The 15,316-nt window shown below is 35.5% G+C and overlaps 1 protein-coding gene across 2 annotated transcripts in view; it reads right to left on the bottom strand.

The window, feature by feature from the left end:
- Positions 1-15,316, bottom strand: part of LOC108752862 (zinc finger protein 628-like) — a 54,903-nt gene that overhangs the window by 28,796 nt on the left and 10,791 nt on the right. For both annotated transcript variants that reach the window (XM_018494021.1, XM_018494022.1), the window contains exons 2-3: positions 3,005-4,040; positions 2,104-2,196 (exon numbers count right to left, since the gene is read on the bottom strand). In XM_018494021.1, coding sequence (XP_018349523.1) covers positions 2,104-2,196; positions 3,005-4,015 — 1,104 coding nt within the window. In that variant the 5' untranslated portion in view covers positions 4,016-4,040. The remainder of the gene's footprint in view (positions 1-2,103; positions 2,197-3,004; positions 4,041-15,316) is intronic.

Genomic DNA, 15,316 nt, shown 5'->3' with positions numbered 1-15,316 from the left:
CTCTCTCTCTCTCTCTCTCTCTCTCTCTCTCTCTCTCTCTCTCTCTCTCTCTATCTTTCATAACAGACTTTGAGCGCACTTTTTTGGTTCCCTCAAAGTACATGGAGATGGAATTCACAGACGGAAGAGGGGCCGAGCTTTTACGATCGAGTGGTAACTCTTGGCGCGAGCTGCACGCGTAGCAAGCAAAAGAATGCTGAAGGGGTAGAAAAGGGTCGTGAGGTGGTGGAAGATACAGAGTCGTGAAACTGAAAATGAAAGTTTCGTATTCTCTAACTGAATAGAAATTTTGCATATAATCTAGCCTGTTGTCTTAATACATTTTATGAATGTTTCGAGTATCATTCTAGAAAATTGTTCTGGAATATTTATAAGGAGGTAAATCAAGTTCAACAATTCGTTTTGGTCTAATAAAGTTCACGTCTCTCTGTAGCCACATTTAGAAACCGGGACAACGACTAAAGTAGATAAAGACGAGAGAAACTGGACTTCGAAGTAGAGACGAGAGACAGAGAGAAAGACAGAGAATGCGTGTATACATCTGTGTATCGGAAAGCAGAGAGAAGACGAGGGGTGTAATGGACGGTGGATTAGTTCGGTAAAGAAGACAATATATTCGCCACAGTAGATGAACATGCACGATCTCGTTTTTTCCTATTTATTACATCTCGATGAGGTTTTTAAATGAATATGACACACGAATGAAAATTTGATACAAAGACGGATGTACACTGAGAGAAAAATTTACTGAATATTAATACATATTTTTTTCAATAATACCAACTTGACAGTTACAATTAAATCAATATTTACTCGATAAAAACAAATAATTAAATAGTTAAATCAAATTGACAGTTTTTGTAACCAAATAAATGTATGTTACATTTAGTAAATATTTGATTAGTACTATTCAAACAAATATATATTAGAATTTAATATATTTTTTTTTAGTGTATGTATCACAAGTAAGAATTTCAGAGAAGAAAATCTTTTTAAGCAACATTGATAATTAAAAAATGTACATAAAGAATTATACTTGCGTCGTGTTTCACGAATATTCCATGGCTATAACTTAACGTCTTGAATTTTTTTTATAAAGAATTATTCAACAAATCATTTGCCACAAGTTTAATTTACACTCCCTCTCTTTCTGAGATCTTCAAATCTTATATCAAAATCTTTACCGCGATAATTTCGTGTAATTTCACTATCCTTCTCTCTTTTCTTCGTTCATCAAAAACAATATTGACATTATGTCGCGCGAATCTAACTACAGCTAAAAGTTACATAGAGGATACATTGAAAATGACGTTTTGACGTCAACGAGAGCAATCGGTAAGAGAGCGTCAACTAGTGAAGAAGTTTTAGAAAGTATTTCTACATGAAAATATTGAAAGAACTCGATCGTAAGGAGTGGGTTACTGTAAGTAAGGTTACTCTCGGCAGGTAAAAATCGTTACAAGTAAAGCGCAAGAACGAACGAGAATCCTGCTTTCTGCGAGATCATTAGTCATGATCCTCGGAATACCGTACGATTACGGCAATTTCTTTGATAACGCGACAATTCTATCAAATTAGCAGGGAGAGCAGCAAACAGCAAAGCACTTGGGCACATGCAAAGAGACCCACATGCAAAGTGAATTCGACGCACACACACACACATACACGCGTGCATGCGCGCGCGTGTACGTGCGTATGCAATTTGCACCGTCGGACTTTCGGGTAAAGCAAAGTACGTTTATATGCATCTCGACGATACTTGAAAGTCGCGTCTGTCGTCATATACCGGGTAGCACGTCACGAATGATCCGCCGTGATTCAGTCATAATAATGATGTAGCATAATGCATTGCAACGCGTAATTGCAGTTGCAACTTGAAGGGACTTGGCGCAGTGGATCGCCGTCCTCTCATCCGCAACGCGCAGCTCCTGCCGACGATTGCGAATGAGCGAGACGTTTTATTGATATATAATATATGTATATATATATATATGTATATAGAAATGCAGAGCAAAGAGAGGATACGAGAATAAAAAGTAGTTAATAATAAATTGGAAATATATATATGTATATATATAGCTCGCCGGAAAAAGAGGCACTTACCGGATCTGGCGGGAGTCTGTAGTCTGCGGATATCTCACTGCTCGCGCTGCGCTCCTCGGTCGACCTTTCCCAGTCCATTTCTTTTTTCAAGGACTGCAACGGAAAGTGCACGCGGTTCATATCCGAGTAATAAATATACAATACAATAAATAAATGATATTCAGATCATGTGTCGTGCGGCAATATCGATGGTTAATCATCGAGTATCAAAATTATCGTTGGTTTTATCGTTGGTTTCCCCCCTTTTTACAAAATAATTACAACATTGATCATCAATTCGAGAGCATTAAACGTGAACAGAGATATCTCGTTATTGCGGGGTAAACAAACGATGAATGAGTTGATTCGAGTATAAAAGCTTCCATAATAACATTATTTGTATGTAGAAAAATTTAATCTTCGTGAATGTAGAAGAAAATCATTACAACGATAAAGTTTTATCGAATTCATGTCTATATTACAATATGATATATCAATATTTTTTTAAAACACATTTCATAATCCCCAAATAAATATTCAATAGATTTTTTCAGTCGGTTTAAATTTTAAGTTCAATTATATCGGCATAATAGTTGATTGGCATTTTATCGATACTCGAAATTAAACAAACTCTTCTAATACATCCGAGAGTAAGTAGGATTTAACATAGATGTACGGACGTATTAAAGTTTTTACGCAAATATATGTGTGTTATTTAAATTAATGTATAACCATTCAATAAATAGTCACGAACGATTCGATTACTTTCAACTTTTCAAGTTCCAATCTCTCTTCTTGCTATATCAAGAGTAAATATTACGTCAGCCATGCTTCCAGGATTACTTCCGAGTTAAACTTGAATCCTACTTGCTGCGGATTAGGATGAAATTTCCTTTCGAAGAGTAATCTTATTGCTACTTACTAGCGGAACTTGTTGAACCGGGGGTAAGCCCGAGGGGCCGGCGAGGGGCTCGGTACTGTGCGGGGACGGAAGCCGGCTCTGCGGCAGATTCAACGGCAGCACGCCGCCACCGGGCGCGCCGCCGGTGTTGTTGCTGAGGCTCATGTCGGATGGTCCGCTGTGCACCGAGATCGGGCTGAGAGAGCCGGCCCTCGTTTCTTCGAGGCTGCCCGCGTCTTCGGAATCCCTCCTGGGTCGGTCAAGGGCCAGCGGTCCCGGGCACGGGCTACCGGGCCCCGCGGGCGACGGCGGACAATCCGTCATGTCCACCGCCTCCGTGGTTTCGCTAGGGGTGCTCTGCACGATGCTGCTGGATTGCTGCTGTTGCTGCTGCTGCTGCTGTTGCTGCTGCTGCTGCTGCTGCTCGCATTCCTTCGCACCGGCCGACACTCCAGTGGTGACGTTCGACTCTCGTTCCCTCTCCTTGCCACTCGTCTCTTTTATACTCTCTCGTTCTCGTTCTCGTTCTCGTTCTCGTTCTCGATGATGCTCTCGCGACGTGTCGGAGGTGCTCGTATGTTGTTGCTGCTGCTGCTGTTGTTGCTGCTGCTGCTGTTGCTGCTGTTGTTGCTGTTGTTGCTGTTCTTCCCTGGACGCTACCGCTGCGTTGATGTTCGTCATGTCCGCTAGACCCTTAACCTTGAGGCTCTCCGCTGTCTTGAGGAGGGCCGATAGCTGGCAGTACTCGACGTTTACCTCGCCTTTGTACATGAAGTCGACGAGGGTACGTAGCTCGGCGAAACGTACGTCCTTTAGGATAACGATGGGGTGACGGTTCGGATGGTCGAGAAACAGGGCCTGGAAGTAACTGGAGCACGCGGAGAGGACTACCTTGTGTGCGCGTATCGACGGTCCCTCCGTGCACGCCAGTGTCACGTCCACCAGCGACTCCGACTCCAGCAGTTGACTGAACACACCCAGCAAGTTGCTCTGATGATTGTTCCACCTCAGGCAGTAATGCTCACTTCCCATGTCTGAACTGCACCCCGCAACCCTGCTATATAAGAAAGACTTGTACTCTCCGATGCTCACCAGTAGGATTTCTTAACAATGTATCGCGTTACGTGGCCCAGGTATCACGACTCTTCTAACTGCTTCACATGATCGAACGAGGCATATTCCGCGCAAGACAGTAAAATAATTGTCTCTATTTCTCTTTTCTTCCAAACGAAATTAATATTATAATTTTTCAAAGTTTTTAAATTTTGTTAATCTTGGTAATTATCAGAAGTCAATTATTACTTTTTTTTTAAATATATTTATATTTATTATTCTTTTTAAATATAGACTTTTCAAAGCCTATTTTCAATTATTTCATATTTTATTTTTATTTGTATTCTTATTTTTATCATATATTTTTCTTCTATTTTACTTTTCTGTATTTGCATTTCATTTTTTTAACTGTACGACTTTTTTAAAGAAATGTGTTAACTCTTACTTTGCCCCTTATTTATTGTCATTTACTTTAAAACATTATGCTAAATAAAAAATTGTAATAAAAAAATTAAGTTTTGTTATTTATCTGAAATTCTGTGAGGAATCTCTCAAATTAAACGTCTATTTTGATCGCAATAAAAATAATCATGTCTCAACACCTTTTTCTTTTCCGGAGGACAGATCATTTCGATTTTCCGTAGAGAATAATCGTCATGCGAAACATTTTACATTTAACGGACTCGATGAAAGGTGCGAGCGAGCGACGTGAATAATGCGATTCTTTAACGGGTAATCGCGGTGTATAATTTAAAGAACGTGTTTTGCAACATATTGACACACGTGTGTCGCACCAACACACTTTTGCATATATATAATACATAAGGACGCTCGTTATCGATGCATCCAAATACATCCGGAGATGTACGACCGATATCAGCTGACCGATAAGGGCTTATCTTTTATTATTCCTTCTCTCCCGCGTTCGACTTTATTTATTGCTGCTACCTAATGCGTGAAACACCGCGCACGCACGTGTCGCAAGAATATGTGCGCAGCCCGGGGAGCGATACACGCATACACATAATTATGTCGAAGCGTTATTCACGTAAACGTACATTTGCGTGATGTATCCGCGGATATATGCGCGATGGCGTGTACGTACCGCCGCACGATACTCGCGTGATTTCGTTTGGCTCTCGCGATATTACGGCGATGCATGACAGAATCTCCGTCATATATACGGTGCTCCGAATGCTCGGATTATTTCAAGAAAATTCTAATTGTGAGCCTTAAACTTTAACTTCTTCATTGAAATCTTATCGAAGCAGATCCAATCCTGGTTTATGTGTTTCAAACAATTAAGAAGATACAAAGCTTGATATGAATTAATTGTTCGACATAATGAAATTTCAGGCAATGAAACTTTTTTAGTAACCGTGTGTTTAAATCTAAAAAGTCGATTCATTTCTTTAGAATATTATTATTTCAGATTTGAGCTTTTAAAAGGGGAAAATTATACTGATTTATTTATTATATAACGAATGAGAAGGCTGAATGTTCTGGAATGGTGGAAAATCGACAACTGGGAGATCAAGCGGATATCTCGATTCTTTATACTTTGACACCGCTTTATATCGTTCGGCCAATTACGTTGCAGTCTGCGCGCGAGGTTACTGTATCGCGAATTGAAGGGAAGCGATGTCGAAGCGCGAATAATCAGTTTTCGAGCGTTTTAAAACAGAGGCTCGCGCACAGTGCGCATTCAGGCTTCAGATAAATTGCACCTGTCAATGCACCGGGACGGTTATAGGAATTACCTGTACTCTCGCCAGCTAAATATAGCGTCGGCACGGTCGTTACGCATTGATTCCATCGTTTTACGGCTATAACGTCGGTTGTTACCGGAACCTTCAAAACTTTTTTTTCGCCGGAAACGCTAGAGGTCCGTTAAGCGATAAACTCTATTTGCCGACTTGCATCAAGTCATTTTCATTAAAGATGTAACGACGGTCTTGTCAGGAAATATCGATTGATATGTTTACGAGCTTAACGCTTTCTATTCATATTTCATACCAGCCCCGTGAGATGAATTTATTTGCGACGAGTTTGAAATAACATCCTCGATGCTTATAAATTGCAAAATCCATAATTACTATTTATAATATAAATCTGTAATAATAATTTAATGTAAATATACAGGAATATAGAATGAATATATAACACATTATGTAATAACAATTTATGTAATTTATAGTAATGCAAATAATAATAACAACGTTAAACGTATGGGAATAATATTCGCAATTTCTGTTTGGAATGAAGTATTATTATCAAGATTATGTGTATATTATGAAAACAAGGGAACAATGTTAAATCATTTCTTTTTTTTTTCTTTTTTTCTTTTGAGAAAAAAGCCGAGCCTAAGCCTGCAGTTAACACACTTTCCTGTAATAATCACGCGTCATGCGGTTACATTCGATACAGCTGTTCTCGAGCGTGTAAATGCCGAGCATAAAACACACATCGATCACAGGATATATTATCGCATTAAATATATATATATAAAAAAAGAAAAGAAAACAAACTTTATATCACTCGCGCGTGCAGGCAGTTTATTCATTTGCGAATACAGAAATCGGCTGATTTAATTCAGTGAAGGCGCACACCACGAAACGTTGTTGCAGCTTCCCGCTCTTTTTCCGCGCGATAAACACCGCAGTCTGGCGGGTTCTCCCTCGCCGCGCTTTACAAACTTTACTCACAAGTACCGGTTACAGCGAAATCGCTTAATAGCGAAAGTTAAGAACCCAAAGTGGATGTACATATCTATGGACGCGCTCGCGGAGTGAACGGAATGCAACCGTGGCGCATAATCCGAAGTACGTCGCGTCTCAGCTGTTTATTTTTATTTAACCCTTTATGGACCGGAGATTCCATTTGGGGTCACCGTCTTTTATTTTATAAACTGCTCGCTCCCGATTTTTATGAGGCTTGGTCTATGGAATAATTTGATAACGCTTTATTCAAATTAGGATGATAAATTCGATATGGCGGACATTTCAAAAAAATAATTTGATTATCATAAAACTTGGTTTTAGAGAGTTTTTAACTGTGAAGTATATATATATATATAAAACATCAAATTTCCAGTTTCGCTTTATTTGAAGCTCGTCAGTGTTACAGAAATAGTTAGTACAGCTTTCCAAACTGACTTTCCAACTATGATTATGAGCTTTCTGACACTAGCTCCTCCTTCAGAGGTTACTACTTTTGAAATTCGATATTTTCAAGCTAATTCAAACTCAGAGTGTCAAGAATCTCTTGAAACCGAGTTTCATGTGATAATCAAACTATTTTTTAGAAATTTAAATTTTAGCATTTTGAGATCAGAATCGAATTCAGTTACTCAAAAAACCCTTAGAAAGCAAGATCTATAAATTATTTTGTTACAAAGCTACGGTCCTTAAAGGATTAAAATCCATCTCTCTGCTATTTATCATTTATTTACATCCTTATTTATTGTCATTATTTCTATTATTATTCTGCTTCATTCCATTAGTTTCACTATATGCAACTAATTTAAAGTTATCAGATTTTTTTTTTTTTTTACTGAATTCGGAGTCAGATCTTTACTTTTTTTAAATAAAAGTAATTCATGTGTAAAACTAATGTTATTTCGTATATTGCTTTATTCTACTTGATAAGCTATACTATTGTATAAATAAACCGAAATTTACTACTAACTCTCCGTCTGCAATCATATTTTTAATCCCTCCATCTGTCTGGATTTTTTTTTGTTTAACCCAAGATTTTTACTGTTCTGTAGGCTTTGAAAAAAATATTGAAAAATTCAAAATTATTTTTCAACATCTTTAGTTTTTGAACTTAAATATTAAAACCATTATTTAATAAAAATTGAACAAAAATGAGGAAGCATTTGAAAGTAAAATTTCACTTGTACCAAAAAAGACCCAGATTAAAAGGAAGGTAAAAATGTGTTTTCTATTTTTTTACATTAGCATTTACTATAGCACAAATAAAAATCTAAAGATTGTTCTCAGAGAATAAGGACTGGTAATCTTATTACCAGTTATATAGAGTTGGAAAATAATCTTTTATTCAACTCTTGATATTTGTAGTCGTACCTGTATGAAAACCTTGATTAAACTTCGTGCGGTACTATTAAAACTTTCAGTATATATATACAACAAAATATTTCAATCTATTTATCTTCTAACATATCACTTTTGTATATATACATTTGAGAAGCATGTGATTGATCGGAAGTAATTGACAGATACAAATCGCGAGACACTTTAGCGAAACAATTTGACGGCTTGCTGCAAAAAAATCCTCTTCATCTGGTAACCTTTTTATATTTATAATTACACATTATCAATGTAAAAATCAAAATCAAGATATACAGATACACGATGTTTATCTGTCAGACACTCGGCGCCCTGCCAGTGGCAACCGTTTCGTCACCGATGTCTCGACATTCATATCGGACGACTATTGAAAGTTTCTTGTGTTGTTGAAGAATCTAAATACTTTATTACGTTTTTTGTTCAAGTCGAAACATTTTTTTAACAACTAGTTTATAAGCGCGTTTTAAAATAATTAAAAAAAGAAAAGTAAATTTATATATTACATTATTTAAAGTGAAGTTATTAAAGATTATTTTCAGTTTTAGAAAGAGAGTTTTAGATAAACTGTACAGAAAGATACACAAAGTGTCACAAGTCATTCGTATGTGATATTTTTCTATATCTGCAAATTTCATTAAAAAATTCACTGATAACCATGCGACCGACATTCTATTAAATTATGACGTAGACAGATTAGAACATTTCTCGACTTTCTCCGGTTCCCAGGCGATTTCTAGATTTTTAACAATTCTGCTATAGGCGTGATTGTTTCCTTTCTGTGCTGCGTGTACTTAATTTTCCTGCGTGATTTTTCTGCGGAGGTTCGCGGCAGCCGCGGCAGCGCGTATTGTTACGTAAGTCAATACGGCCCACACGCCGCCGTTATTTATGTCATTTCAGAGGTTTTCTTTGGGTCAATCCGTTTACGAACAATAATACACGCGTAGTTCGCGATGCGAAAGCATCGCGAATGATCATTCGTGTTTTTATTCGCGTCCAATGTAAATTTGTCTTTGAAACAGACATAGAGTAACAGTAGAATTATGCAGGTCTTATCGCATTGTCTCGACACATTGCATAAAATTAAATTTTACACTATGATTCGGCGAAAAGATAGGATTAGCTGATCTTTTAACAAATGAAATATATAAATGATTATCTAAATATATGAATTATTATATAAAATATATCTTGCAGAATTAGAAAATCATAATTTTTATATGAAAATATACTTTTTTAATTACAAAAGCAATTTATCAAATTATATCAACGATTTTTAGATTATGAATATCAAATTTAATCAGATTTGTGGTTGTAAACTTAAAGTTAATTATTAAAATAATAAAATTAATAATACAAAAAAAAAATGAAATAGCAATTTAATTGCAATTTATATTGCCGATAAGATTTAAATGGAATTAATATTACCTTTGCGATTATACTTTGACATAAATAATTTTTCTCAATCTTAAACTTGGCAAGATATTGAATAATATATAACACTTTGTTGGCTGCCTCGTCTTATAATTTCTTGTTTACAATCAAAATACCAAGTTTTAAAATACCAAGCTTTTAAATTAGATTTGCATATATCAAATCTTAATGTGTTAATTAATACAAATTATTATCTATATATATTATTATCTCTTATATAAAAGAACGTATTTTAAAATTGTAGATATTAAAAAAAAAAAAAGTGAAAATTATATACTATTTACCATATATTCTCACTCATTTACATTCTCAATTACTCTGTATATAATTTTCTAAGCTAACAATTTTCACTTTAATCAAATTTTTTTAGAAAATTCGAAATAATCTATATATATCTGTATATATCTTCTAATTTATACATATAAAAGATCTTTACAGAAAAGCTTGGAAGAAATCGCAAGATCGCAACGGGAGAAATTGATCGAACCGATAGGAGGTCCATTTTCGCCACATAAATTGCGAGATTACAGCGTTCCTCTTGCATGCGCGATCCGCGTGGTAAAATTAGCCGATGCTACCGGCGGCGGTGCGGCAAAAATTCGCGGCCATGCGTTAACGCGCGCGTGTGTGCGAGCGCGTGGGTGACGCGCGCGCGTGTTCATACGTGCGTATACATAGCCGAGAGCTGTCCGCGATTGCGCACGTTGTACGCACGATTCGTCGTGGAGCGTGTTAATTGATACGCGTTCGCGAATACGTGTGTGCGCGAGAGCGTGGGACGGATAACGCTGGCGAACCCTGAGATATCGGTTGGCTTATAAACCCTCTCGAGTAGGAGGAACGAATGCGGATCATTTTGCGAATTTTCTTCTATCGTCTGAACATGCTTCGCAAAGTTTCATAATAAACTGTCGTGGTTGTATGCATTCGGTAATACACACATTCAATACATCCGACAATGTTCCATACAAAAAAAAAAAAAGTAAAAATGTTTCTCCTAAGAAAAGATACTTTTCGTGTTCTGATTATGAGGTTTTATATAAACGTTTCGATAATGGATGTTTTACTTTTCAGGTAATCTTAAGTGGAACTTTTGCTGCTGTAAAACTGATATAAAATCTTATTCTTTCAGAATATAAAATACAAAATGTTCAATGTTAGAAGTTGTGAAAAATACAACGTCAAGTCAAATTTTATAGAAATAATTATTGTATTGATTTTTAATGGAAAAAGAATATTATCTTTCACAAATTGTTTACTGCATATCTTACACATAACACAGCTAAGAAAGCAACGTAAGTAATATCTTTAATTTCGAGATAATTAAACTTTTGTTTTTTTTTTTTTATTGAAGATTAAAAGATATAAGAATATTTAATGATTTTATAGAATATTAGCTATGTACATTTTGGCATAGTATATATGTATTATCAACAGATCTAAGAAAAAAATCTATAAATGTATATAAACATGTCTCTTTGCCGATTTAATTAATTACGTAATATTATAAATACAAAGCATTGTGCGCATCCATATTTCCGAGAGAATAAAGATATTATTGTCTCACACGAAGCGCAACAAAATTAAATTGGATATTATCGGAAATGTAAATCGTTGTGTGTGGGCATACGGTTAAAAATATTTTAGGTCCGCCCCTGGTTTACGTCAAGTGCGTCTTACGAAATCACGCGTTCCGTATCGCTGCGGCCGCACGCACGCGCGACTCGCAGATGCGCGTCACGATCGACACGCGCAGATTTTCCGCAAACAGCACGAATGCACGGACGAGTAAAACACACGCGCGCACGCTGAGAAGCGTGAGAGAATTATTTTTCTCCTTTTTTTTCCTTTTCTTTTCTTTTTTTTTTTTTTTTTTTTTTTTTTTTTTATTCTACGAAGTCATTACGGGAGTACAATACCGGCGGTGCTTCTCTCGGCGATATGCAACGACGCGTGCATTTTTACAGCTTGTACAATCTAGCGTATTTCAGTGTCGGTGGCACCTAACCAGGAAGCAACTTAAACTTCTGTTTATATATAAAGTAAAATCTGTTAAAGCTGAGGATTTCTTCCGAAAACTATATAAATGGTACAATACTTAGAATTTCGTGGATTTTTTTTTTCGTTTCTTTTCGTTAATAACGGAATCTAAACTACTTATAGCAGTTTTTGACTTTAATTGTAATTTACGCTTTTTAAATGTTATTCTGTAAAAAGTTGTTCTGTGTTTACACAAATAAATTGAGAGAATAGTTTGTGTTAATTCAATAATTTTCTCTTCTCTGCACACTCCTCATGATTTACTCACCCCCTTGTAAGTACTGGTTTCTTAAAATAAAAGTAATTAACTCGTGCAATTATTCGATTATTAGGAAGCACATACACCGGGTTATCGCGATTAACTGCTGCTGGAGAGTAGTCTTGGGAAATACCGACAGACTTCTTGCGAATTTACGCCGAAGAAAAACAGTTACGATTATATATTATGCACGCCATATTAAAGAGCTTGATAAGACAATTTTCTATCTATAGCAGTGTCATTTGAAGTGCAATCCGTTGTCACTCGTCGATACGCAATAAAACGTGTCTCGTGAAAAATCTATTATATATAAAGTAATTGGCACATTGCACGAATGCAGCGGCGATATCCTTTGTTGAAAACGGAACTGCACAAATCAATAAAGTTTATGGGAAAACTTGAGAAAGGTTTTACAAAGCCATACTTTAATAGCTCCTTTTTTTCGTAGGGTAATGTACCAACGCGTATTTATATCTCTGGCATTTTAAGCGATATTAAAGAAATGTTGACATTACGGAAATGACACCTTGTTATTTATAATCGATTATTATAAAATAAAGCAACTACGTGGGAAGCACCGCGATCATTATACCGGATCCAATACCGTATTTCCTGACATCCTGTTTCCTCGGGTCGGCTTTTACGTACACTTAAGTGTACTTAGATATATCGAACGGTCGTGAAACAACGGCCGGGGAACGCTCCGCAAGAATTGTCACATTCTAGAATAATTTAGAAGCCACCGAGGGGGATAGTAAATTTCGAGACGGGGTAGATTGCTTTAGGAGAGGGACATTTCGTTTCGAGTGAACGTTCGTGTTAATTAGAAGCTGTGGGTAAATTTATTTGGAAGAAATGTAAGGCCTGCGTTAATTAGCGGGCATGTGCGTATTGCGAGCCGGTGCGTGACGACTAATGACGATATATCGTGGCCGAAGTCACGGAGATAACGAAGGTACAGGGTTGCTAAACAGAAGAACATACCTTCGTTCATCTCGTATGGCTAGTAGTAATCGCGCGAGCAAAGTAATTGCTAATCATTAAATTACGAAACGACATATAATTAAAGCTACTTTCGTTCTTTGCTAGAAATGGAACGTGCATTCGAAAAAGTGTCTCTGTCAAAAATTACGTGGAAAATATTTTCCTACAAAATAGAAAATACGTAAAACGAAAAATGCAAATATATTAAGCTCCAAATTTATCAAAACATTTTCGGCGGGACTATTAATTACATTGGTTATATGGTAAAAAAAAAATATTACTGGAGAAAATTGTTTATTCTCAAATAATATTTTATCCAATTTATTATCTTTTATCTCAAAATTACTTATTAAATCATGGAATTTATATAACATAGGTAATCACAGAAAAAATATAAAAAAATCGATAGAGCTATATTAATTAGAAATAAAAATGTAATAATAATAAAAATTAGTAGAGTAAAAAGTAAAAATTAATCTTACGAAATTAATAATATAATTTGTAAGCTTCCGTATAAAATAAATCTAATGTAAACAAAATCTAGCATAATTAAATCGTTGTTAACTCTTTCAGGTCTAGATCATATATTATATATAGAATTTTTTTAAAAAATCACATTTTTTTTTTGGTAATCGTTAAATTATTCAGTTTCAACCACAACTAATTTTAAAGAAAATTGTCTAAACCTTAATTGTTGAAAAATGTTATGATAAATGCAATCATAAGCTAAAAACAATTATTTACGTAGAAAGTTTAAAAAGTTCTCACTGTCCGACAAAATTTGACCTTTTTTTTTATAACACGAATGTGACTAATGATTTCCGTCGTATTTTTACTTGCTAAACAAGAATCCAAAGTTGTCAAAAATTTAGCTATCACGTCACAATTTTAGGAAAAACAATTTTAAGAATTTATCACTTTTTATTTATTTAATACTATTTTTTCTAAAAATCAATGTGGCACTGTAATTATGAAAGATTCTCTCTCCTTCTTTTTCTTTCTATCTCTCTCCTCTTCCTTCAACTCTTTTTTTATTTCTTGGATCTACTATATTTAATCCATTACTTTAAATTTTTATGTTTTGACCTCAATTTTTTACGTAGCGATCTTTAAAAATAATAAAACAATATATATATCTCATTTCTAAAAAAAATTCAGACTTGGAAAGGTTAAAATAAAAATAATTTGATTTTTAATTTAAGAATTTGATCATCTAATTTCCTTCATGTTTCAAGTAAATTTTTTAAAAAGAATTTTATACAAAGTATATATCTATATGTATAAAGTGACCTTTTCTACAGTATTTTTCTTATAAGAAAATATCAAATCTCGATTCATTAAAGAGACAATGGATTATTTGTGTTTTTGTCGCCGTAGGATACGCTTGCCTACGAGAGAGAGTGAGAGAGAGAGAGAGATAGAGAGTGAGAGAGTGAGAGAGAGAGAGAGAGAGAGAGAGAGAGAGAGAGAGAGAGAGAGCATACACACTGCAAAAGCTCCTTAAACTTTTACCTGGACAGAGGTATTTGAAAGTTCGTAGGAGTTTCGCGCCGGAGACGTAGTTGTAACTTTATGGCGCTTCGTTACAACTTCGACGACATTCCAAACAGTTTATCGACTGCCGTCTGAGAAAAAGAACATCGGTGTATCTATTTGAGAGGGAAAATGAGACGAAGAGACGTGGAAATAATAACAATATGTACGGGGTGCCTTTCAACCGCCGAATAGCCTTTCAATCACGGATACACAATATATTAAGAGAAATATATCGGTTTCTTTAATACAGAAATATTAATAGTCAAGTATTATTCAAACTGAAAATGATATAAAAGCTTCTAATAAAATGAACTCGAGAAAGCGAAAATAAATATAATTTTTCTTTAATTAATTTTAAATAAATGTTATACAATATATTTAGTAAAGATTTCGTTTAAACTTAGAGTGACTCAAGATTTCTAATGTTGAAGATGAGAACACCGGCGACAAATAAATTTACTTTAGTAAGGTTTTCACTGTAAAAAAAGTGAATTTCCTGTAGAATATGTAACTAAAAGAATGTGTAACTAAAATAGTTGTTTTGGACATCCTGTACACCATGTGTCTCGAAATTCATGAGTCGGTGATGTAGATCGATACAAATCGGCGCAATCGACGCGAAATCCAGGAGCTGATGCGGCGAGCCGGGATTATCGTAGGAGTGACAGCGGTTGTAACGCATTATAATTAAATGATGAATTTTAGAATGAGCAAATCGCTCGCTCGTAACGAACCAGACCGCAATGACGGCGCGGTAATTTTGATCGCGGTAATAATTTACGCTTTGTTTCTCCGCGGTGTAACGCAAATTTTGTTAAATTAATGGCGAGGAATAATCGAATCGCTCAACATAGGTAATATAATATAATGAAGAGAGAATTATATTGCTATTATACCACGATCGACCTGCATGGTTGACAGCAAGCTGAAAGTTGT

Source organism: Trachymyrmex septentrionalis, unplaced genomic scaffold, assembly GCF_001594115.1.
Source record: "Trachymyrmex septentrionalis isolate Tsep2-gDNA-1 unplaced genomic scaffold, Tsep1.0 scaffold62, whole genome shotgun sequence".
NCBI lineage: Eukaryota > Metazoa > Arthropoda > Insecta > Hymenoptera > Formicidae > Trachymyrmex > Trachymyrmex septentrionalis.
The sequence above is the reverse complement of the archived record's forward strand: the minus strand, read 5'-3'. Positions and strand labels throughout refer to the sequence as shown.